Genomic DNA, 25,420 nt, shown 5'->3' on the forward strand with positions numbered 1-25,420 from the left:
AGCATTTCTCTACATAACTTTTGCAACACTGGGCCATTACCTTGTTATTTAATGACTCATAGTTGAGCTTCTTCCCAAAAACTGTTAGGCAATATTCAGGAAATATAATTTGTCATCTCTGTTCTAATCACTAGTTAATAATAATTAACCTCTTGTTTTCTCTTAAATCTCTTGTAGTGTGTACAGTTTCCAGAGAATATACATAAACAAAAGGTTAATTTACAATGGTGGGTGTGTACACCTCTGATTTCCAGTTAATATCATAATTTAAATCCAAAGTGGTCAAGCCATGCCGTTTCCATCTTTACTCTCAATTGAACCCATTTGCTTCCTTTGACAAATTGTGGAAATTCTTTTCATCAACTACTGTAAATTGTGACTATTTGCTTAGTGTAGCCATTCTGAATGCGACATTGCTTTAAAACTTTGATCTAAAGGAGCATGCATCCATTACCTTCATAGTTTAATATATCCACAATTCTTTTCAACTGTGGTCTTCATATACCACTATGAACTGTCAATAAAAGCTCCCAATTTCAGCTGGATAGTTTGATTATAGCAATTAATCCTTAACTCTACTCAATACCTAAGCCAAGAGAAGGGAGAAATGTTTTATGGGATTTGTAACTGATTTTACACTAGCAACAGAAAACAAAGAGACCAATAACCTGTTTCCAGGTCCTTTTTCATTATGGGGAAGAACTGAAAGAATGTGTTACTGATATACTGATTGCAAGAATCTGATATTTGTGCACTTATTGAACTAGAGTGCATAGGGGAAGTTACTGGTGTGCTGATATTTTCTTTTGCTGCTTTTTATACTTTTCCTTAGGGTTTTTGTGCACATATTGACAAAGTGCATAACCCCTGCGTTTTTGGGACGCTTTCTTTCACACTTGCCTACGTAAAATGCTTCATTTCCAATTTAAGTCTCACTGAATACTGTCAGTACCTGCCTCTACTTTGTTAAAAGTCTAATACAGTTGTTGATCCATTTAGCATAAAATGGAGTATTCCCCAAAAGAAAAATAAATCTAAAAATGCAAGGGTTTTAAAAGGTTAACAGAGTAAATAAGGCTTTGAGTACTGCTCATAATTTGCACATTTAACTCATCAATGACAATAATGTCATTTTTGAGTTGGTGAAATGTTACCAGACTGACTAATCCTCCAAAATCAAAGCAGGAATCAACAATGCCAAGAAATACTACCCATGGCTCCAGGAATTTTCAGAAAAACATAATGGAATAAAAACAGGAACCAGACTGAAAGTGGTTTATCATGATGCTAGATTTGTAGGAAAAAGCAGCATTTAATAATAGTTTGCATTGGCTTGAAGTTATCAAGTGGTTTTTATATAAACATTATAAACATCCCCAAAGTGTTACATTGTTGTTACACATCACCAAAAAAAAAATTGCACATATATTACAGTTGTGTTAAATTATGAACATATAAAAATGCAAATTACAAAATAAATTTTCTTTTGATAACAGCTACATAATTATAAAGCCTTTCCAACTTTTGTAAGAGTTATATTAGTAGAGATTCAGGTGGAATTTATGCATTTTTTAATGTTAGGGATGTATATTGTCTAAAATAGGTTGCTTCTTAACAAAGTAAGTATTGTAAGAAAGCAATTCTTTTATTTATATGGGAATTCCCAGCTTCTTATCATCAGCTGGTAATCTGCTCACAGATATAGTAGATACCTATTGTTATGACAGGGGAAGTTCATTTCTGCCACATACAGAAACTGTCCAATTCGTAGCTTGCTTTCATTGTTTGCAAATCAGAAAGAAACTTCTGAGTCAAACAATAAAGCATTCAATTTAAAACATTCTTTTATTTTGCAGAATGGTTGTTATTGTATAAACAGGTGTGTACATTGTGTGCTTATATAATATATTCAATACATGTGTTCCTCTGCCTATGTTTATTTTCACAGAAATTTACAAGAAGGTTGCAAGCAAAAAAGTGACCAGAGGCTCCATCAGTGCAGTCACACTTTCAAATCCAAACTTTGCAAATGCAGAGCAGGAAGAAGAAAAGAAGTCATGCTGCGGACGCTTTTAAGAAAGTATGAGTGGAATGAGGAGACATTTCTTCCTTCGATGGAATGATACTTTCTTCAAGATTTGGAAGTGGGAGGGAAAGGGAAGAGGGTGGTTGGGACTATGAATAGGGAATGTTATCTTGTATGGGCTGCTCTGACATGGCCAGGCATTGTGTGATATTTTGCAAATGGCCATAGAGGGTCATGCATTTGCCAGTGGATTACCAGAAGGGATGCTTTTTACACAACAGGCAAACATATCCCCATGAATGATATTTAAAGAAGTTTAGGTCCTGAAGTCCTGAAAGCAGTCAACATAAAAAAAGCACAGAGGCTAATGAAGTGGCAAAGAGTAATGGTATTTTTTATTCAAAGATATCTGAACTTTTAAATGAATTAGTGCCATCTTGAGGTCTGAAAAGCAACATAAAATATACTCAGAAAAAGACAGTCTGCCCCTTTTAAGTAAGACAAAAAAAAGAACTCTGGTATTCTGGTATAAAGCCTGTGATTGTTTCTTCAAAGCAAACATTTAAATTTGAGCTAACTTGAACTTCACTTGAAGGCTAGGCAATAAGTGTTCAATTAAATAATATTTATTCGATGTATGATTGCCAAACTATGTTCAGTCTTCAAGCCATCCTGTGAAACCTTTGAAGATCTTAGCTCAAGAGAACCACTAAAGCAACATTGGTTGTAAGGCCTATTTTAATTGCCTGTAGTCCATTAATACTGAATCATAAAATTCTTGTTCGCTGCATGTGTAGTGTACATTACCTTATGAATCTTACTTAACTACACATTTCTTTCAGTGCAAGTCCCAATAATAATAATGATCTAATTTTCACAGTGATACTTTATAACATACATATTGCGACTTATAGCGTGGAAGAGTTTGTCAGAGTGCCACATGATAGATATTAGAACTCAAATGTAATAGTGCCAAAAAATGTCCCAAAAATATACAAATAAAGGTTGAAAAGATTATCATAAAGAGTAAGCATAGCAGAAAATTACTAAACACAAAACTAAGCATTCCTATCTTTATATGCCTTACTCTATAGCAAGAAAACTCATAACTAGATGGAGTCGTTTGTACAAGTTTTCCTGCTATGAATTTCTCACTTATCTACAAACAAACTTCTCTCCCAGAATCAGTTCTCAAGTTTTGATTCAAATGTTCCTGTGGCAGAGAGGGAAATTAAACTCTTGGGGATCAGGAATGTTCTACAAAAACTGAAGGCTGTAAAACCCAGCATGGCCTTTGGACCACAGCACCCTTTATCCTACCTTTATTTAGTAAGTCAAATACCCTTTAGATGTATTTAGTCACCCACCTTAATGAAGCAAAACGATAGCCTTGTCGCAATGGAAAGTCTTTCCCTTCCCATATAGCTCCTCTTAGAGAATTCAGCTGGGCAGCAATGCTTTTGCCTGTTATGTGACGGATAAGTAGTACCTGTGTAACCTTCTTGGCATTCACAGGAGCTCTCAATTTACCACATGCCAACAAATGACCCTTGTGAAGCCCTTCTAATTTTTCATATCTCCTCATTTCAACTTCTGAAGCTAGCAAAACCTTACCAGATGGGAAACCTGTTGCAATATACAACAACTGCTATCAGCTCTAAATAATTCTATACTTCTTACTAGAGACACCATATTTCATTCTTTTAATTACCTTTAACCCAATCCAGAGGATTTAAATTCATTTACAATACAAATATGCACATTTTATTTTATTCATTCGCAACTACTGCAATGGATAACTATATAGGATATACATTACAGAACACAGAAAAGGAATAAATCCATATTAGACAGATTTTCAGTATTTCTCATCTTAATGTAGTTCTCTGCAGTGTCTCCAGAAAGTACATATGCCTTGTGAAATTTTTCAGATTTTGTTAAGTTGAAACCTCAAATTAATTACGTATGATTATGTTTCTTAACATTTTCCTATAAAAGCACTTTAAATTGCCATAGACAAGACAACTAAAATAACAGAAATAAAAATGGCTGTATATTACTAAGTGTTCAAACCTTTTGTAATAACACTCCAAACCAAAGTTGTGAATGTTTTATTTGTTTATAAAATCTATTATAATCTATACAGGTCTGTATCAAAAGTTTAAGATCAGGGAGGAGAATGTAAAACTGTGGAGATTGTTGATAATTGGAAGATGGTCATGCAAAGACCAAGTAGACCATTTCCTGAGGCAATCTGCTTTGCCAAAAATAAAAACTATGTGTCCAGAAACCCACTAAGCACATTGATGAAAACAGGGGAGTTAATAAATAAGACAGCTGCATAACAATTCTAATTATGATTTGCTTACAGAAGAACTACATGTCCAGCATATCACAAATTTGATTTTGTCCTCTGTGGGAGAGCAGCTATTCTGTCCTATGTCCTGCAAAAATTGAACACAGCTCATCACCTGCCTAACACCATCATTGCCATGAAGCACACTCATGATAATATTCCACAATGCTACTTTAATGACAAAACTGGAATATGGTTCATACCCAAATAGACGTTTAAGGACAACTATCTTTAGTTTGCCAAAAATTGCCACATTCCAGCAAGGTCAAACAACCCAAACATGCAGTCAAAGTAAATGAGAGTTGGCTTCAGAAAAGAATGTGAAATATGCAGAATGGCTCACTGAAAATGCAAACTGGACTTCCATTAAAAAAATTGATCCCATTCAACTTGAAAGTCCTTGAGGTAATCAGTAACAAGAGAAAAAATTCTAAAAGTAAAGTTGTTATAAACATACCCAAGACAATTCAAGCCTGTAATTGCTGCCAATGGTTCCTCTACTGGTACATTAGCTGGAAGAATATTCAAGTATATTTTTGCCTTTAGGATTTTTTTTTCCTTAGATTATAAAAATATGTTTTGCCACTTTAAATGTTAAAAAGGGCAGCACCATAAAACAGTACATGATATTGCAGCATTATGGCTTCTAGGTCTGTTTGCAGTGAATGTCACAGTTGCACATCCCAAAGCGGTCTATGCAAACTTAATTAATCATAAAGTCCGATCTGGTATGAAAGTGAATAAGTAGAAGTACGAGCGTGATTTGAAGTGGATTGGTGCCTTATTCATGGATGGTCCCTTAAGTCAGTCTCTGATTTATTGTATTCCTCAAATTTTAAAAAACGGTTTAAAAAATGTATTTGATAGTTTACATTCATCCATTATCAAATCACAGGACTAAAAGCACCTGAATATATCTGAAGTCCATGAAACAGAACTTGAAAAGAAGTCCAGAACAGAACAGAACTTGAAAATCCAATAAAAAGGAAAATACTTTATATATGTAAAGTATTCCTATCCTACTTATGACCAAATTCATAAGGGCTCCAGGCTTAGAAACCGATTGGATTTTGAGCCACTTGAGCCAATTGTAATCGAGATGAGGTGTAGAATGTATATGCTCTTTTACAGCCTCTAGCCCAAATGCATAATTAAAAAATGCCGACTGTTTTATTCAGTATTTTCTTAGAATGACCAACAGAAGACAGTGTCTTTGTGGCAGCATAGTCTCCTAAAGTATCAAAGAATACCTTAAGCACATCTTATATTATGAAGACTACAATCAAGAATCCATTAGTTCCCCTAGAAGTTCATCTTTGAAGTTATGCTTTTCCACAGGATAAAAATAAATATTCCTACCTCAAGCAGATATATGGGAAGGCTACTCAAACACCTCTTCTTTGTTAAGAGCTGTTCTTTTTCCCTATGGTGCGGCCACATGGTGGTTCAAAGTTAAATTGCATATAGCCAATCCATGTAAGTATCAATGGTTCTATTTTATTCCTCTGAAAACCTGTTGGGGTCAAACTAGTACATTTAAAACCTACAAGGCTAACACAGCATCACAAGAAACCTGGCTAAAATGTTTTTTCAGGTACTTATTCTTGTGCTAATTGGAGGTACTGTAGGTATTTCTTTTGTCCCACTTACACACACAAAAAAAAGGACAATATTTTTTAACTGCTCAGAGCAGTGGAGACCATGGAGGTCTGCAGTTTGCAAAGTATTTCAATCCAGCCATTGTCTATTTTTATTGGACTCTTAATATCACTAGTTGGTATAACAAATGAAAACTGTTTTTCATTAACCTTAATAAGTTAGATGTTTTTTCCACCCTTCATCTGGCAGTCAGACACTGCATTGTGTACTTTGCATTTAATGTTACAAATCTTAATAAAGGAGAATTACATTTGTCACTTCCTCTTGATAATTAAATTTTTATATAGAGCTTTACCTCTCATTCATGCCCACACAGCAGCAATTAACAAAGGTCAAATGAAGATGCAGCAGTTACTGCATATTAGTAATATTTCCACTTCTGTGATCACCAGTAAGCAATAGCTTAAATACAATATATGTACTGTATTGTCTTTATTTTCAAGGGTCAGCTCCTGGCTGTAATAAATTTTAAATTCCAGCGAAAGTGCATAAAACATTTTTCTGGAATGATACAAAAGAATATTTATTCAACTTAAACCCAAACTGGGCTGCATTCACTTTTTTACTCTATAGGATATTCAAAGATTTAGCTACACTGTACAGGTCTAACCTTACAAGTCAAGCACTCAACCGTGCCCCAACTGATCCAGCCTTCTTGCTCTGGTTTCAGCAGCAGTTCCTGTTTCTATTTGGTTGACATTCATCCCCTCCAGAAATGGAGTTTGCCATTAACATATACTCACTTCCTAAAACAACTACCCCCCATTAACATTAATTCTACAGCAAAAGATAAAACATTAACCACAGAGAGTTGTTTAAAATAAAGAAAAAATACAAAATCATTAAATCATTTAAGGACTCATGCCATCTGAGGTTTCAGTCTTACTCCTGGAGAATCTCACTATATAACAACATGGAATCCAGTTTTAAATTATATGGATTAACAGATCTAGCATATACTGCAATGGCAGACATTTTCTCTATGGCTCCATAACATAATCTGCTGTAACATCTAGGTGAGTAAACCAAACACATTATATACTTTCTCAATAAATTCCTAGTTAAATTCTTTAGTACTGTATACCAAATACTAAATAATAAATTTCTTACTAAGGATATTAAAGCCTTTGGATCAGATTAATTAGCATCTTAATCCAATGACACAACAGCTGAATAAATAGATTAATTTGAGCCTTAAATACATACTTAATTAAAAGGCTCATACATTGGAACAAGCCTTAAGTCACATTTATTCATTTCATGTTTGATAATAAAAGTTGCAGTGTACATCACACTATGCAAAGATGCATATAAAAAGATTCCATACAAAATATGACACATGCTTTGTACTCTTTCAGTGAATACGGATGCTGGAATTTTGAAAATCAAGAAAAAAGGCTACTGAAAGTTATTAAAAGTAGTGTCAAATTCTGTGTAGTATTTACCATTGAACCTCCTTGTCCCCTCAAAAACTGAGTAAACTATGTTATATGTCAACTATAACCTGAACAGCAACAAAACGAGGATTAAGAATATGGATGGAAGATGTCAAATAATTAAAGGCAGAATAAGATGCATAGATAGCCTTTCATATTCATAATTACTGACGGTGAAAAAGTCTAAAATGATACCTCAGATGCTTATATTTGAAATTTGTGATTTTTAGCCATCTAGGAGTACACCTCTTAGAAGACTAGGACCACCTGAAAAGAATCAAATATCACAAAAATTGTCATATTCATAATCAGCAACCTTTGAGTAGCACACAATGACACTCCACATGCCCATATTACCAATACCCTTTTTTCCCCAAAGTTTTGTGAAAAGGATTAACTTTAACTCCTCATATACCATTGGGGGGGGTGACACCTGGGAAAATATAATGTGGCATGCACAACTTCAAGCACTTCTCATCACTACTCTTTATCATAAGGGTGTAATTTCCTCTACAAAATATGGCATAAAAATAGGCAGATATTTTTTTTGGGGTCCAAAGACCCAAACACGAGGGGAACCTCAAAAAGCTTGATACGTGGCATAACTAGACATCAAGGTAACTTGAACAGTATATCATATGTAGAGGTTTTCTTGTACTGGTGAGTCAAAAAAATGAAATGATTTCAAAGTGTTTCTAAGTACCGGTAATTCTTATGAATGTAATAACTAAGTTCCCTATTCAACGTTAAAGCAAGAAGCCCTTAAATGAAAAAAAATCATAATTCATTGAAGTAGACAACCAAAAAATGTTCCCCCAAGGGTAAAGAAAACTACAAAGCTAAAAGCTATTAGTCTAAATAATAATTAACAAAATCTGGTCTAAACTTACTATGAAAAGACCAAGCCACAAACAGCAAGCTAAAGCTAACAATAAGGAGAAAATTACACTTGTCTTAAAGAGGCTTTAAATAAAGTAACCTCATGTGAAGCCCTAATAGCAACACACCTGCAGAATTAGGAGTCCCTACCTACCTGGGCTCCACAATTTAATAAAAAAATAGAAAACAATTAAGCAAATTTAAACAATTACAAAATATGGGAAATGGTTATAAGATAATTAACTAAAACAGGACAAATTCTGAATAATAACAGAATTCAATTAAAGAAACTTAAAGTATAACAAAATAAAGACACTGAATAGACACTGAGAAGTCAAAAACAAACTCGGAGTTGGTGCCAAGCATGACCCTGACATACTTTGCATTAGCTAGGCTGATTAAATTTAATTATTTTCTGAACAATGAGTGCTTAATTTTTCAGTTCTCCTGAAATTTAGGTTTGTACTGTAAATGCTAATTTTCAGATTCACTACTATTTAAACATACCTATTAAGTGCATCCCTGTAAAACATGGAATGGTGTTTTGCGCAGCTTCCATGTGCTTTGTTTGCTTCTGGATGGGAAGCCAGAAAATTATTAAATTGTTATAACAGGTATTTGAAAAAAAAAAAACTAAAGTGGTATATTCAAAACACACACACACACATCAATCTGTAAAGTGGAGAATGAAAATACAATTATTAAAGACAATGAACAAATGATCATTAGTAGAAAACTTTTTTACTTTGTGATCAATGACAACAATAATGGAAAACACTTATAACAAGAAACACATAGTACATAACCAAGAAGCAGATGAACTTATCAAAACATCAGTAGTGGGGCTGGGACAAGAAGAGCTTATGCATTCAGACATCCATCCATTCATCCTCTTCCACTTATCCGAGATCGGGTCGCGGGGGCAGCAGCTTGAGCAGAGATGTCCAGACTTACCTTTCCCTGGCCACTTCTACTAGCTCTTCCAGGGGAATCCCAAGGCGTTCCCAGGCCAGCCGAAAGACATAGTCCCTCCAGCGTGTCCTGAGTCCTCCAGGTTAGACGTGCCCGGAACACCTCACCAGGGAGGTGTCCGGGAGGCATCCTGATCAGATTCCAAAGCCATCTCATCTGACTCCTCTCGATGCGGAGGAGTAGTGGCTCTACTCTGAGCTCCTCCCGGATAACCGAGCTTCTCACCCTATCTTTAAGGGAAAGCCCAGACACCCTGCAGAGGAAACTCATTTCAGCCGCTTGTATTCGCTATCTAGTTCTTTCGGTCACTGCCCATAGCTCATGACCATAGGTGAGGGTAGGAACATAGACCGACCGGTAAATTGAGAGCTTTGCCTTACGGCTCAGCTCCTTTTTCACCATGACAGACTGATGCAGAGCCCGCATCACTGTGGATGCCGCACCAATCCGCCTGTCGATCTCCTGCTCCATTCTTCCCTCACCCGTGAACAAGACCCCCGAGATACTTGAACTCCTCCACTTGGGGCAGGATCTCGCTCCCAACCCTGAGAGGGCACTCCATCCTTTTCCGGCTGAGGACCATGGTCTCGGATTTGGAGATGCTGATTCCCATCCCAGCTGCTTCACACTCAGCTTCGAACCGATCCAGAGAGTGCTGAAGATCACGGCCTGATGAAGCAAACAGGACAACATCATCTGCAAAAAGCAGTGACCTAATCCTGAGTCCACCAAACCGGACCCCCTCAACACCCTGGCTGTGCCTAGAAATTCTGTCCATAAAAGTTATGAACAGAATCGGTGACAAAAGGCAGCCCTGGTAGAGTCCAACTCTCACCGGAAATGGGTTCAACTTACTGTCGGCAAAGCGGACCAAGCTCTGACACCAGTTGTACAGGGACCGAACAGCCCTTATCAGTGGGTCCGGTACCCCATACTCTCGGAGCACCCCCCAACAGGATTCCCAGAGGGACACAGTCGAATGTCTTTTCCAAGTCCATAAAACACATGTAGACTGGTTGGGCAAACACCCATGCACTCTCCAGAACCCTGCCAAGGGTGTAGTGCTGGTCAACTGTTCCGCGACTATGAAGAAAACCACACTGTATCTCCTGAATCTGAGGTTCAACTATCTGACAGACCCTCCTCTCCAGGACCCCCGAATAGACTTTTCCAGGGAGGCTGAGGAGTGTAATCCCTCTGTAGTTGGAACACACCCTCCGGTCCTCCTTCTTAAAGAGTGGGACCACCACCCCAGTCTGCCAATCCAGAGAAGCTGTCCCCGATGTCCATGCGATGTTGCAGAGGCGTGTCAACCAAGACAGTCCTACAACATCCAGAGCCTTGAGGAGCTCCGGGCGTATCTCATCCACCCCCGGGGCCCTGCCACCAAGTAGTTTTTTGACCACCTCAGTGACCTCAGTCCATCTCCGAGTTCCCAGGCTCCTCAAAGGAAAGCATGTTAGTGGGATTAAGGAGGTCTTCGGTCAGCAGCGCACCATTCCCACCATACACAGTGTTGACACTGCACCGCTTTCCCCTCCTGAGATGCTGGATGGTGGACCAGAATCTCCTCGAAGCCGTCTGGAAGTCATTCTCCATGGCCTCCCCAAACTCCTCCCACGCCAGAGTTTTTGCCTCAGCAACCACCGAAGCCAAATTCCACTTGGCCTGCCAGTACATATTAGCTGCCTCTAGAGTCCCACAGGACAAAAGGGTCCCCTAGGACTCCTTCTTCAGCTTCATGGCATCCCTCACCACTGGTGTCCACCAATGGGTTTGGGGATTGCCGCCACGAAAGGCACCGACCACCTTACTGCCACAGCTCCGGTCAGCCACCTCAATAATAGAGGCACAGAACATGGCCCATTCGGACTCAATGTCCCCCACTGCCCTCGGGACGTGGTCGAAGTTTTGCCAGAGGTGGGAGTTGAAACTACTTCTGACAGTGGACTCTGCCAGATGTTCCCAGCAGACCCTCACAATACGTTTGGGCCAACCAGGCCAGACTGGCATCTTCCCCCACCATCGAAGCCAACTCACCACCAGGTGGTGATCAGTTGACAGCTCTGCCCATCTTTTCGCCCAAGTGTCCAAGACACATGGCCGCCGACAACACAACCATGAAGTCGATCATCGAACTGAGGCCTAGGGTGTCCTTGTGTCAGGTGCACATATCGACACCCCTATGCTTGAACATGGGTGTTTGTTATGGACAATCCGTGATGAGCACAGAAGTCCAATAACAAAACACCGCTCAGGTTTAGATTGGGGGGGCCATTCCTCCCAATCACACCCTTCCAGGTCTCACTTTCATTGCCCACCTGAGCAGAATGAGGGAAAAAAGGGTGGGTACTCCAGACTGCTGTTCTGTGCATACGTACAAACAACAGTTAGGACCCGTCCGCCCCCCCCCCCCCCATCCGAAGGCGGAGGGAGGCTACCTTCTCGTCTACTGGGGTAAACCCTAATGAACAGGCTCCAAGTTGGGGGCAATAAGTATGCCCACACCTGCTCGGCGCCTCTCACCAGGGGCAACTCCGGAGTGGTAGAGAGTCCGGCCCATCTCAAGGGGAATGGTTCCTGACTCCACACTGTGCATTGAGGTGAGCCCAACAATATGTAGCCGAAACCTCTCAACCTCGCGCACTAGCTCAGGCTCCTTCCTCTTCAGAGAGGTGACATTCCACGTCCCAAGAGCCAGCTTCTGTAGCCGAGGATCGGACCACCAAGGTCACCGCCTTCAGCCACCACCCGACTCACACTGCACCCAACCTACTTGGCCCCTCCTACAGGTGGTGAGCCCATGGGTGTAGGTCCGGCCACCAGGCGCTCGCCATTGAGCCCCACCTCCAGGCCTGGCTCCAGAGGGGTCCCTGGTGACCCACGTCCTTGGCAAGGGAAAGCGCCGTCCAAAGTTTTTATTCTTCATAGTAGGTTTTCTGAACCGCTCTTTGTCTCATCCCTCACCTAGGACCAGTTTGCCTTGGGTGACCCTACCAGGGACATAAAGCTCCTGACAACAGAGCTCCTAGGATCATTGGGACACGCAAACCCCTTCATCATGATAAGGTGGCGGCTCGAGGAGGAGTGCATTCAGATAAACATTATAAAAGAAATGTTTCCTCCCCATACAACAACAAGAGAGGCAAAAAATGTTTACTGAAATATAATTAATCCATTCAATTTCTGAACCCACATTCTCCAGTACAGGGTTGTAGCACACAGTAAATGAAGTACACAGGAAAAGCATTTTTTTCATCAGTCTTTGAAGTTGAGGATCACTGTTTAAAGGTTAAGATAAAAAAGTAGAAGGAATTAATATAGTATATAATAAAATACAAAAAAGAAAAAGTCTTAATCTTTTTTCAGTCAAACCAGGCTGGATTAAAATCTATCGGTATATACTAGAATATTTATGCAAGTATCCGACAACAAAATTTAGACCCTGATTCAGTTCCTGGCTGAGGCACCTTCTATGTGTAGATTACGTTTTCCTCATGTTCATGTAAATTTTCTCTTACAGTTCAAAGGCAGGTTGTGAGTTGGTAGGAAACTGTAAATTGCCATATGTAAATTCTTTATTTGGGCCATTAGAAAAACAACATAGGATATGATTCACTGCATTCAGACCAGGAATGGGCAGAATTAGAAAATGCACAGTAGAAAGGATTGTTGGAAACCTCAGAAACTGATATCACAGGAGTTATCTTTATATTGGAATAAAATTAGCTGTGATTTTTTTTTGTCTGACTGTGCTGTATGCTATGTAATTTGTGACTGTAAAAGTGCCTAAAAATTACATCAGTTATAAACAGCCTTGCAAATAAGCCTATAAATATTAAAGAAAGAAAAATCCTGTCCTCTGTAACAAGAAATGCCCTTTAAATGGTTTCTTGGCGTACAAATGACTTCTGTAAAAGAATATTGTCAATCTATCAGTCATTCCATCCATTTTATAAACCTGCTTATCCTTTGCAAGATCATGGGGATGCTGGAGCCTATCAATGTACATTTCAAACATAAGTGTAACATAACATTCTTAAACTCCTTAATCCAATTCATGATCACAGAGAGCCTATTGGGCCTATTTTAGCAGCATGTGTCAGCAGCGCTAACCTCTACACCACCATGCCAATCTAATAATGAGTATCACTTGAACAATCTTAGAGTGGTATGGTGACACAGTTGTAGCACTGCAGCCTCGCAAAAAGGAGGCCAAGGCTCATGTCTTGAGTCCTTCCTTCATTGAGCTTGCATGTACTACTCATGTCCATGTAGCTTTCTTCTCACAGTCCAAAGACAAACAAGCTAGGTGGATTGGCAATTCGACATTGGCCCTAATGTGCATGTCTGTGTGTTTACCCTGCAATGGACTGGCGCCCTGTCCAAAGATTGTTCCAGTCCTGCACCCTGCGCTTGCTGGATAGGCTCCACCTTCTCTGCAACCCCACTCAGGATAAAGTGGATTTGGAAGTTGGATGGATGGAAGAACTATCATACTTTTATATTCTACATAATTTTACATAAATTGGCACTTTTAAAGCTGCCTTTCAGTCTTTATTTTATGTACTCTTCTACTCCAAACGGGGTGTCGGGGCTCCAGTCAAAACCTCCTGGACTAGGCTTGCCATGTTCATGCGATAACATCTGGATCACTATACAACCTTTACTAATCACTTTACTCCCTTAGTATATTATTAAAAAGTACCATTACAACATCAAGTTTTTCCAGTGTGAACACATTTTTGAACATTAATTATTGCAGGTCATTTACATGCTTCCTTGATTGTGTAACTGATTATAGTTGTATATATTCTATTCCTTTTGCATAATGTTTATTTTGACATTTTTGTATGTACTGTACTTATAAAAAAAATATCATTTAGGGATTTCATGGTTGGGCAAAGTGGTTGGTACTGCTGCCTCAGTAATCTAGCATCCTGCATTGGTTGTCCATGTGGAGTTTCCATGGGATTGCCTCCCATGTGTAAGTGTATGTATAAATACGCACTGAAATGGAGTGGAGGTTTGAGAATGTTACGTGTTATGTTAAACGTATGCCACATGTATACATTTTAAAGTAGTTGTGTATTTGATAAACGTTTTGCTTGTGGTCCATTACTTACAAAACTGAAAACTGCTGTGCCCAAAGTGACATCTTTGGTATTATACTAGTGTGCTAAAATGCATTTTTAGCACACTATTGAATATATATTAAATAACACGTTTTAATTACTTGACTTAAACAGCTACATCGGTAACAATTTAAGGAGTAAATCGTCGGCCTAAACTAAACTGCAACGGTCGGGGTGGAGGCTGAGTTGCACAACCGGCGGTGCAACGTCATTAGACAGGACGTCAGCACAAGCTCGTGTTATCATATTGACATTACCGGGTTAAAACAATGTTCTCAAAGACATCCCTTAAAGCAAATTTATTACAGTGTTCAAGTAAGACCAATTTACATACCTGGAGATGACCTGAAACGGTAACGTCATCGGGAGCGGCCTTTTGCCCAACACTATGACTGCCACGCCGATTGACCAATGAGCGTGAAGAATTCCCCAGGTGTTTCCCTCACTCTGTCCAATAAGTTGCTTGAAAAGGCGGGGTGAGTGGGGTTGGAGGGCTGAGCTGCTGTTTAGCAAAAAACAATGTAAAGTTAGTCGGAAGTTTTCGGAGACAGCGGCAAGGGCGAGGTGGCTGCAGGTAGTCCTAGTGTTCCCGTCTTATAGAAGGGCATATTGCTTTTTTAATTTCAGCCTTGTCAGGAACGCGAGCTGTTGTTTCAGGGCATAGCTGAATAGTACATTGCAGCAGGAGTGTCGACAACGAAGATACAAGAAATGAGCGGAAGGGAAGACGAGTACGACTACCTCTTCAAAAGTGAGTAATGTAGTAATAGTGGTGGATTGGGGATTGTGGACCAGTAAAGACACCTGCTCGCATCAGTCTTTGTAATGAGAATGTACGTAATGCATCATTAACGTGAAGAAGGATGAGTCTCACCGGAGCGGTGTTTGTCGAGCCCGGTCGTCCTAGCGATACAAAGTACGGTATTCGCCACGGAGGCCCCGCTTTTTTGGACCAGCTGACATCACCTTGACGTACAGCCGGAGGGGAAGGCGTCGGTATTGTAAGAACAAGCCCTTTCTTTGTCCCATCGGGTGAAGGGCTGTTGGTTCCTCATTCCTTTCTCCCTCTCCCTTAAAATACCAGCAATCACTTCCACCTTCGGGGTGTGTACGTGGGTAATCGTGATGTTTGAATCCTGCTTTAAGTAACCGAGACTTTTTTTTTCTTTTCACAAACGTAGCTACCTTCAAAATCTCAGTTGGGCTTGATTTGAAATGAAACGCATAGCCCCATAACCCCCCCACCCCCCCATATGCAGTGTGCTGTGGATACTGTAGAGAAGGATGAGGAAATGCAGTTTGAGGTACACCCAGCATTGTGTTGCTCGAGTATAACGCCTATTCGTGGCTTCCGCATACTCCCCCGTGAGTTGCTGTGGGATTGATTGGCTGCTGTCTTAATACAGTGTCCGGATCCATATGCACGGAACTTTCAAAATTTCATGCTGTTTCATTTTTTTTTAGGGAACGTGTCAGATGTATTTGTGACTGTTACCGCCCACTTTAACGTCATCGTTTCTGTATCTGACTCGTAAAAGCCTTTGCGTTACTTTGGAAGCAATACAGTTAAAGTTTTCAAAGTAAGCTTATTTGATCCGGAAGAGAAAAAAGAAACAGGTTTTGCCATTTTCTAATGTTGACCTTTTTAGATGTGTTTTGTTTATAGTAAGTACTATCATAAAATCGTTTTTAAAATCATTAATACTACTAATACATGAGTTAATTTCAATTGCAAATGTTTATATCAAAATTGAATGCAAGGCCAAAAAATCGTTAATCGAGGGTTTATCATCACCCCTTTATGACATTAGCATTTACTCATTTGTTTGGCAGCTGGTTATTCTTAGAATTCACATTTGGCTAAAAGCACATGCAGTTAAAAAAAAAAAAAAAAAGCTCTAAAGTCAGAGGGCATTTTAATTCGATGGTCATGTTGAACTGCCTTTTTGTTTGATCTGTTTTTGAGTAATCGGCCTTGTAAAGTGTAATACTGAGTGCATATTACTCCTGTATAGGACAAAATTATTTTTATTTCTAGGATGTTGACCTTGTTGATAATAGTGGGGCATCACTATGTATGGGCCAAACATGGCTCAATCTACCTCTCTTTTGGTGATTGATATAAATTCAGTTGAATATGAAAAGGGCAATGATATAATTTACTAAGCGATATCTGATGGTATGAGGGTGTCAAATGAAAATCATAAAATTGTACTAGAAGTTAAAAAATTAATTTTTGCTAGAAGTTCTAAACTTTGTCATCCAAATCGGTAACATCATTAGCAATGACATTAATAGTGCTGAAGCAGATAAAAGCATGGTGCAGATGAAGTACATCTTCTGTAATCCCCCATGTTAGTCTGGTGTTGATGGTGATGATCTTAACAATTTTCGGCGTATTTCCCACTTACCTTTTCTGTCAAAAGTTCTTGAGTGTGTTGTAACCTCCCAGCTCAATAATTACATCTAATAATTTGATGGAACCCTTTTCCGTCTGGTTTCAGGGTGCAGCACAGCTGTCAAACTGCTCTTCTTCGGGTAACCAGTGATTTGCTTATGGCAGCAGACTTTGGACAAACCAGCATATTAATTCTGTTAGACCTCAGTGCAATATTTGAAACTGTCAGACATGACCTTCTACTGTCCAGAATGGCAAACATGCTGGGTATCTCTGGCACTGTCCTCCAGTGGTTCAAGTCCTATCTGACTGACAGGCAAGAGTTTTAGTCTTGGCAACAGCAGATCCAGCTCAGTGCCAGTCACGCAAGGAGTTCCTCAGGGCTCTGTCCTTGGCCCTCTTCTGTATTTATGCTTCCCCTTGGCCATATTAATCGTAGCTATGGACTGGGTTATTATTTTTATGCAGATGACACTCCACTCTATTTCAATGTCAAAAGTGTACCTTCATCAGAGTTTTATCAGCTCACAACATGCCTCAGTGAAATTAAAACCTGGATGGAGCAGAACTCTTTAAAATGAGCTTCTTTTCAGTCACTCTTGACAGTGATCTCATCAGACCTTCTGATGCAAGTAATCTTGGTGCCTTTTTTGATTCCTCCCTTTCTTATTCTGCCCACATAAACCACATTAAGAAACTTTATTACTTTCTCCTCCGTAACATTTCCCATGTTCGCTCATTCCTCTCCTTTTCTAATGCTGAGAAACCTGTCCATGCTTTTATCACATCCGGCATCGATTATTCTAACTCGCTGCTGGCAGGTGCCCCTTCTAATCTTCTATCGCAGCAACAGTGAGCACATCACACCCATCCTTCATCGCCTTCACTGGCTTTATGTGTCTTACAGGATTGAATATAAAATTCTATTAATAACCTTTCAAAGCTTTAAATGGCCTTGCACCAGACTACATCAGTGACCATCTAAATCACTATGCTCTTGTTCGCCTACAATGATCCTCTGATTTTTGGTAATCTTAGAGTGCGGGTTAGTGTGAGGCACAACATGGGTGACAGGTCTTTCAGCTCCAATGGCACCCAGACTTTGGAATTGCATCATGAAATTAATTAGATCAGCTGACTCCATTCATTCATTATATTTTTTTAATAAAAAAAAAAACAAAACTTAAAACTCCTCTCTTTAGGAAGGCTTTTAACTCAACATTCTGCCCTTTCTTTCAGTTTACCTTTCTGTCCAGGTGCTCAGGATAATTTTGAGGGTCTGTTATATCACAAATTAGGTTATTTGTTAGGGTTTTCTTTTAGTATTGAATTTAGTATTTTACTCTAGTTTATTGTCCTTTTATTCTATTTAATGCTTTATCTGTTTCATTGTTCTATTCAGGAAAACATTTATATCCAATATTGCATGTACTCTGCTGTTTTTTTTATTTTTTATTTATTTTCCTAAGGCTCTGAAGCTCCTTGAGCATGTGAAAGGCACTATATAAATTTATTATTATTATTACATCATTGTAGCAGTATAAAGATGGCAGCACCACTGGAAGCCTGCATCAAAGTGTTATCAGCTTTTTTAAGCAGTGCAGGGGTGAATCATGTTGAAATTCATCAGCGAATCAAGATTCGGTATAGTGATGCATGCTTGTCACTCCAAGTGAATGAGTGGAGTAGGATGTTCAGAAACGGCATGAGTGTTTGGGTAAAGACGCACTAATAAGTGACTATGGTATCATTTGCAGAAGTCAAATGCATTGTGATGGAAAATCGTTGTGTGAATGAAATGGCTGCATTTCTGGAGATTATTCAGCAAACCACGTCATCCATGATGTGCTCTACTTCCGAAAAGTGTTTGTAAGGTTGGTGCCATAGCACCCAATTCCAGAGTTGATGTCATGTTGATGTCTGTCAACAGTTTCTGCAGTACTTTGAGGCAGAAGGTGATAGCTTTCTAGCAAGAATTTGTACCGGAGATTAAACTTGGGTTCATTCAACTTTTTAGGATCTTTATTTCTGTTTTCCACATTCATGCCAGATTTCGTCCTAGTGATTAACACGTCTTTGGCCTTTCTGAGAGGGGATTGTCAGTAAGACTTTCAAGTAAGATGAAGAGATGCAGCAGGGTGGTGCGTGTGGCTGGTCATGTGACCAAACTTTTTTTTTTTTTCTCTCTCTCTCTCTCTACCCATTTAACTCGCCTTAGTACATATGAAGATGTCCTCAGTTGTTAAGGTAAATTAGAGCTGTGCTTGTACTATAAGAGACAGCTAACAGTGCCATAAATCGTGTATTTCTGCTTCACCTATACTGGATCTGTATTCATATTATTGGTTTATTTTATTGGCTATCTGTCTGCATGCATGCATTATTGGTCTGCTAATTAACAATGTGAATAGGATGTATTTCAAATAAGTACTGTAAATATTAAAGAAAAAGCAATGACTGTTTATATGGATTCATAAGTCAATTTTAAATCCTGGAATTGATTACATTTTTGCAATGAGTTTGTGTAGTTTATGCAAAAGATTTGGCATCTTAAAATAATAATAAAATAAAAATACATTTACGTTTTGTAACATTTTTGTGTTAAACATTTTATTTGAACTATTTGTGCTTTTGAGATTTTGGATTTGAAATATATTCCTAGTTTAAATGCTGCACCAGCCACTTTTTCCAATCTTACTCCATAATGGCTGCACCATCAGTTTTTTTTTTTTTTTAAATCTCTTGTCAAAGATTACATGAGCAATATAGTGCACATGAAATATCTAAATTTCATATATAGATAAAGTAGGTGTAATGCACATGCAAAACTGAAATGCCACACACATAAAAATATATGTGAAGTCTAAATATAAAGTACACATGCATAAAACCAGTATCTCGTATAAGTAAAAAAAAAACATCGTATATGGACTAAACCGCATTTCAATGAAGAAAAGTAATAGACACATGCAAACCTTTACGGTAGGTATGTATGAAACCTATATTGTATATACACAAATCCATGTACAGTATTATGTATATAAAAAGTGTGTGCATACACACCTGTAACACATGCAGATAAACCTACAATATGAGGTAAAATTAAATGTATATTTTGTATTGCCCCTTGTATGTATTTGATGAGTTGTAATGTTTGCTTTATTTATCTTTTTATGGTATTACCATGGTTGATTAAATCTGAGTATTGGCTGTTGCTGCTTGTCTGAATTGAAGGGGATAGGCACCAGCAAATAAGGTCATACCTGGTTAAGCACTGACCTGTTTAGAACAAACTAGCTGTTATATGTATTGCAGTTACAAATATGTTTCCCTTTAAAGACATAGCAGTAGATTTCCTCCACCTTTCTGAGCAATATTTCTTTTTTCTGGTTACATCAGAAAATGTAAAAGTTTTGAAACTAGGGCAATAAGTCATTCACCACATGAGCATTTCTTTGGTTCTGTCCAAAAGCTGTATTTAACACTTCTTGTGAATGTGTGTGTGTGTGGTGTTTTTTATTTATTTATTTATTTATTTTTACTTTATTTTATTAATGGTAAGATATCAATTTGGTACTCTTAGGCCATGTTTATACTTCATGTTCCATCGGACAATCCTGCTACGCAAGCGTTTTACGGTTTATACTTGCGTGCATACTTTATGTAAATCTAGAAGAATCCACCAGGTGGCAGTGCGAAATATTATCATGGTGAGAACAGGTTCGGCTTCTCTGTGTTGTGAATTGCCTGGAGTACCCATTAAATTCCGATGACACCTTACCGCAGTATCTCTGAAAAGGATGTTTTATGATTAAATCCATCAGTCTAGGGATGTGACCGTCCCAGCAAGCATTGGGCACGAGGCAGAAACAGTCCTTAGACTGGGCATCAGCTCGTTGCAAGGTGAATACAAGCACTCGCATACACTAGCGTCATTTTAGTGTCACCAAATCCTGCATATCTTTAGAAGGAAACTGGAGCACACTGTGGAAACATAGCAGAAAAACATGTACACTCCAAGCAAGGAACAACAGCGATGTGACTCCCTGCGAGACATCAGTGCTACCACTCTGCACTCTGTAATTATTACCAGTATTCATTATTTAAATGAAATTGACAATTTATCTGTAAAATGTAACATGCATACATAATTTAATGTATTTCATCATGAAAGTGATAAAGTATAAATCTAAGGATTCTAAATGTACAGAGACTTGGAATATCATACATTTAATGTGTTCTGTGTGGTGATCTATTGTGGTTTGCTGCTGCTGTCCGGTCAGGAGGAATCCTCTCCCCAACCCCAAAAAAAGATGGCACAGAAGATGGTTTGTGAGACTTTTAAAATTTATCATGTCATTACGATCGGGAATATGCGACGCTTGAATATAAAAGAATCTCGAATGCATCTTTTTGTCGGCATTTTGCTTCACCACATCGAACCATTCATCAAACATCGAAGCGCGTAGGATCTGCATAGAGGCTTTCTGTCAAATGTAGATAGTAAACGGTGACTCTAACGTCACATTCCGACTTTTGTCACACTGTGCACATCCCACTTTTTGCTGGTACCGCGTTGGGTTAATTTCTGAGGACCTGCTCAGAGGACACATCAAATGAATGTTGGGGATGCGTGCCATCAATGACACGTGTGTGTGTGTGTGTGTGTACGCTTTCTGAGCATTAATTATAAACGAACCCTTAGTGTTGTTTTTTTTTTTTTGTTTTTTTTTTAAATGTGGATTTTTGGTTTATCTTGCTCTTTTGAAAATGGGGTTCTTCTGCCTTCACCAGGTGGTCATCTTAGTTCTGGAAAATTAAAATACTGCAAGTATTAATTGTAAAGCCATACATTTTACAATAGGACCATATAGTAACTATGTAAAATGATGCAGTATTTTAATGCTTTGATGTACAGCTCAGCTCAGTACAAAGCAGTGTACGGTTCTACAGTTAAAGTAGAGAGCAGTATGTAAATGACCTACAAATTTTCTTTTCTGAGGGTACATATTATAGAAGCTACTGTTTGGCTGCAATCTTTGACCAGCTTCTGCTATGGACATGCCTTGCATAAGGACATGGTCAAAGAGTGGCATGAATCACCTTTGAAACAATTTCTGTCCTTGCTCTTGTTCATATTTTGACACAGTCTTCCACTTCCCCTGCTTTGTTCTCTTCCTCTTTCTTTTTCTCTCCTTTCTCCCTACTCCCTGTGGTGGTTGATCCACTGTTGCAAAAAACTGAACTGACCCATGGGCCTTTTATCTTTCTATCCTAAGGCCACGACTGGTGTGTGAATAATTTTGACTCGTAGTGTTTGTATTTGGGGAATTGTGTGCTAAATGTTTTCCAGCTTTGCTGACTTGAGTTAATGATATTGAATCCAGTACATTCTAAATGACCACATAAACCAATGATGCTTGAAGGGATTTTTGTGTAGAGTTTTGCACAAAAAGTAAAATGAATGCGAATCCTGTAAAAATAGGGCACTAGTGTTTGTAGTTTCGGGAAATGAGTTTGCGATTTGGTAGATGGCAGTATGGTTTAAGATTTTTAGTTAAGTTTAGCAAAAGTGTGTAAGTGATGGAGGAAAACCTTTAATGTTTTTGATGATTGATTTTTCCCAAGCAAACTTGCCTAATACTTTGAGACTTGTTCATTTACGTAGACTCATGAGGGCAGTATTTAATTTGCACTTCTGATTGCTTTACATTCAGAAGAAGAGCAGATGGCTTCAGTGAAAAAGAAACGCACTAAACCTAGGCTGGTTCGTAAACATATTTATTTCAGCAAGCTTGTTTACTCTTTTTACTGTGTGGAAATACAAAAGCAGTGTGCTGTTTCTGATGTTACAAAGTGGCAGAGTCACACGACAAAATGGGATGTCAATGGGGCTGACCACTTTTTTTTTTGTCTGACAGGTTGTGTGGTGCAAGTGACGTGCTTTTGAGGAGCATCAGAAATACATATGTGGAAGCTATGCAGAAAGCAATTAATATTTATGTCTTCTTGGGCTATCATAGTAAACTGCTATTCAAATTTATTTGAAAAAGGTCTTGTTCAAAGGTAAAATCTGACATTCGATTGTGAAAGAATGGTGGTGGTTGTTTGTTAATTGGGAAACTTATTTTGCATTATAGTACTTTAAGATAATAAAGTCCTAAACCAGTGCACTATGTATTTAATAAACAAGTAATAGAAGTAATGAAAAACAATTCAAATCGTTATTCAAACCACTTTTATAGAAGAGGCTTGTATGGATTTTAGCTTGAATATGGATGATGACAGGAAGCAAACTCAATTTTTGGTGAATTTGAGTTAGCAGAAGACTGAATGAGTGCAATTGCAGTTTGTTTCCAATTCGGCATCATTCTCTGTGGTAGCTGCAGCTTCTTTCTTTCTTTATATTTCTAGGAGCAGCAATAACACATTTAAAGTACAAGCATTGTTTAACAGCTACTTTAAGAAAAAAAAAGTGTATTGCTGTTGCTCCTGTGACTTCCTGTTTGAATGCACAACTGTAATTTTACTTGCAGTTAAATTGTGATTCAGATTTATATGTAAATGCCTTTTTTGATAAATTTCTTGTTTATATGTGACCATGTTCTTTGAAGCAAAATGGGATGTGTGTGTGTGTATATGTGTTTGTTAAAACGTGAATTAATTTTATTTAAGGGCCTTTTTTTTTTTTTTTTTTTGCTTCCAAGCAATTGTTTAGGCAGTGGTATTGTGAAAATTTAACGGTAAAATAATTCACCTTGTCTATGTAACATTTTTATGTAGCGTATGGAATGCTAAAACCATAAGCATGATTTGCATGTCTAACCAATTGTTCATTTTGCACAAGCTTATTATTTTCTGGACACTGCCTCATTAAATGTGTAAATTGTACATGGGTTTGAATACATATATAGTCTGATAAGGGTTTACTCGGTCATTGTAAAAATAAGTTCCACTAAAAAAAGAGCCAAATGCTAACGCTCATAGGTCACAGATGCCGTGGACATACAGGCAAAATAACTGCCTGAACTCCAGCTGGTGGAATTTAGTGGTAAGAACAAAGTTATAATTTAATAAGATTGCATTATTGTCACAATACACTGGTTGGATGACACTTAAGATGCCCCAAAACGCAGGTAAAGCACAAAGTATTTTGAAACCAAAGTCACTGCTGTTTATTGCAGGAAGAGTCCTAGCCCAGTATTTGTTGGTGACATGAAGAAGAAAAATCCTCAAAAAAAGGGGTCATTAAGAAGTAAACAATCAAGTAAAATAATCATATCCAATAAAAGGACACATTTAATAAATAACTGAATGAAAACATTTAGTACATAGTTATAGGCAAGGTAAATGCACATAGACCAAAGCTGCCTAAAAAAGATAATGGTAGAAAGAAAAATGTTGCTTAATTTATCCAATGGCTCTGTAGTAGCCAGAACCCATCTCTCACGCCAGTACTGAAGTGCTCCCAAAATCTAGGAGGCATCCTGGCTAAACAAGGTTGAAAACTTTTTTTAAAACTGCCAACAGCAGGGTGGGGCATATGGGTCAAGGAACTTTACAATATACACAATAACAACACCTATCCTCACCATGAACAAACTAATGCAACGGGCTTTTTAGGTATTTCCTACACAGTTGCTTAATTGGAATAGGCATACCATTGTGAATTCGGAGGGTTGGGGTCCATCCCCTTATTCTTATTTTATTCCTACACATAAACTAACTCGCCTACATTTCACACATCTTCAGGGCTTACTTCTAAACTCTTAAACAATAGCAAAACACAGTCTAAAAACAAGTAGATTGCTCCCCCACTTACATGTTTTATTACTCTTGATTGTTATATCGGCTTTCAGAAGCCTAAGGGAGTATGTTGCTGGGCGCTGAATGAAAATTGCCTGTCCACTGATGGTTAAAACAGCCCGCTAAGGAAAAGAGCTCCTTGAAGCCGGTAAGTGAAGGCATTGTTTGAAATCTAAAAATGCGTGTGGGGGTTTTTTTTTTTTCCCCCCACCAACATTGAGCATCTTGTGACGATTCATTTAACTTTACCATTTTTCTACACTATACCTATCAACTCTATGCTGTATTAAATTTGGTTAAATACTGGCTGCTACTGATGCTTCTGGCTCACCGTAGCCGGCAAAGGACCTGGGGCCTCATGTATAATGCTGTGCGTAGAACTCGCACTATAACATGGCGTAAGCACAAAAGCCGAAATGTGCTTACGCACAGAAAAATCCAGATGCAGGAATCTGTGCATACTCCAACTTCCATGTTCTTCAGCTACATAAATCCCGATCGGCGTGAAAAGTAACGCTCGTGCATGCGCTTTATGTAACGCCCCAACTCCTCCCAGAATTAAGCCTCTTTGAATATGCAAATCAATATAAATCGCCCTTAAGCGCAGCCTTCTGTGAAAAGACAATGGGAAACGCATGGAGGAAAATTATAAGAATTTCAGCGAATACCAAGTGGAGGCAAAGGAAAAACATACTATTTGTTCAAATAAACCGTGGTATAATTGACAAAAGGAAGTTGACGTAGCGTGTTGGA

General features: G+C 38.5%; 2 protein-coding genes and 1 long non-coding RNA gene across 4 annotated transcripts in view; 2 read left to right on the forward strand and 1 right to left on the reverse strand.

The window, feature by feature from the left end:
- rab25b (RAB25, member RAS oncogene family b) overlaps positions 1 to 6,298 on the forward strand; it is a 65,576-nt gene extending 59,278 nt beyond the window's left edge. Inside the window, exon 5 of the mRNA XM_039752572.1 lies at positions 1,949 to 6,298. Coding sequence (XP_039608506.1) covers positions 1,949 to 2,076 — 128 coding nt within the window. The 3' untranslated portion in view covers positions 2,077 to 6,298. The remainder of the gene's footprint in view (positions 1 to 1,948) is intronic.
- The window catches only part of LOC120528414, a 55,640-nt gene extending 40,776 nt beyond the window's left edge, over positions 1 to 14,864 (reverse strand). For both annotated transcript variants that reach the window (XR_005633517.1, XR_005633510.1), the window contains exon 1: positions 14,798 to 14,864. This is a non-coding gene — a long non-coding RNA (uncharacterized LOC120528414). The remainder of the gene's footprint in view (positions 1 to 14,797) is intronic.
- A 76-nt stretch (positions 14,865 to 14,940) lies between these two features.
- rab11al (RAB11a, member RAS oncogene family, like) overlaps positions 14,941 to 25,420 on the forward strand; it is a 75,714-nt gene continuing 65,234 nt past the window's right edge. Inside the window, exon 1 of the mRNA XM_039752559.1 lies at positions 14,941 to 15,214. Within this exon, the coding sequence (XP_039608493.1) occupies positions 15,175 to 15,214 (40 nt within the window). The 5' untranslated portion in view covers positions 14,941 to 15,174. The remainder of the gene's footprint in view (positions 15,215 to 25,420) is intronic.

Source organism: Polypterus senegalus, chromosome 1 (genome assembly GCF_016835505.1).
Source record: "Polypterus senegalus isolate Bchr_013 chromosome 1, ASM1683550v1, whole genome shotgun sequence".
Taxonomy (NCBI): Eukaryota; Metazoa; Chordata; class Cladistia; order Polypteriformes; family Polypteridae; genus Polypterus; species Polypterus senegalus.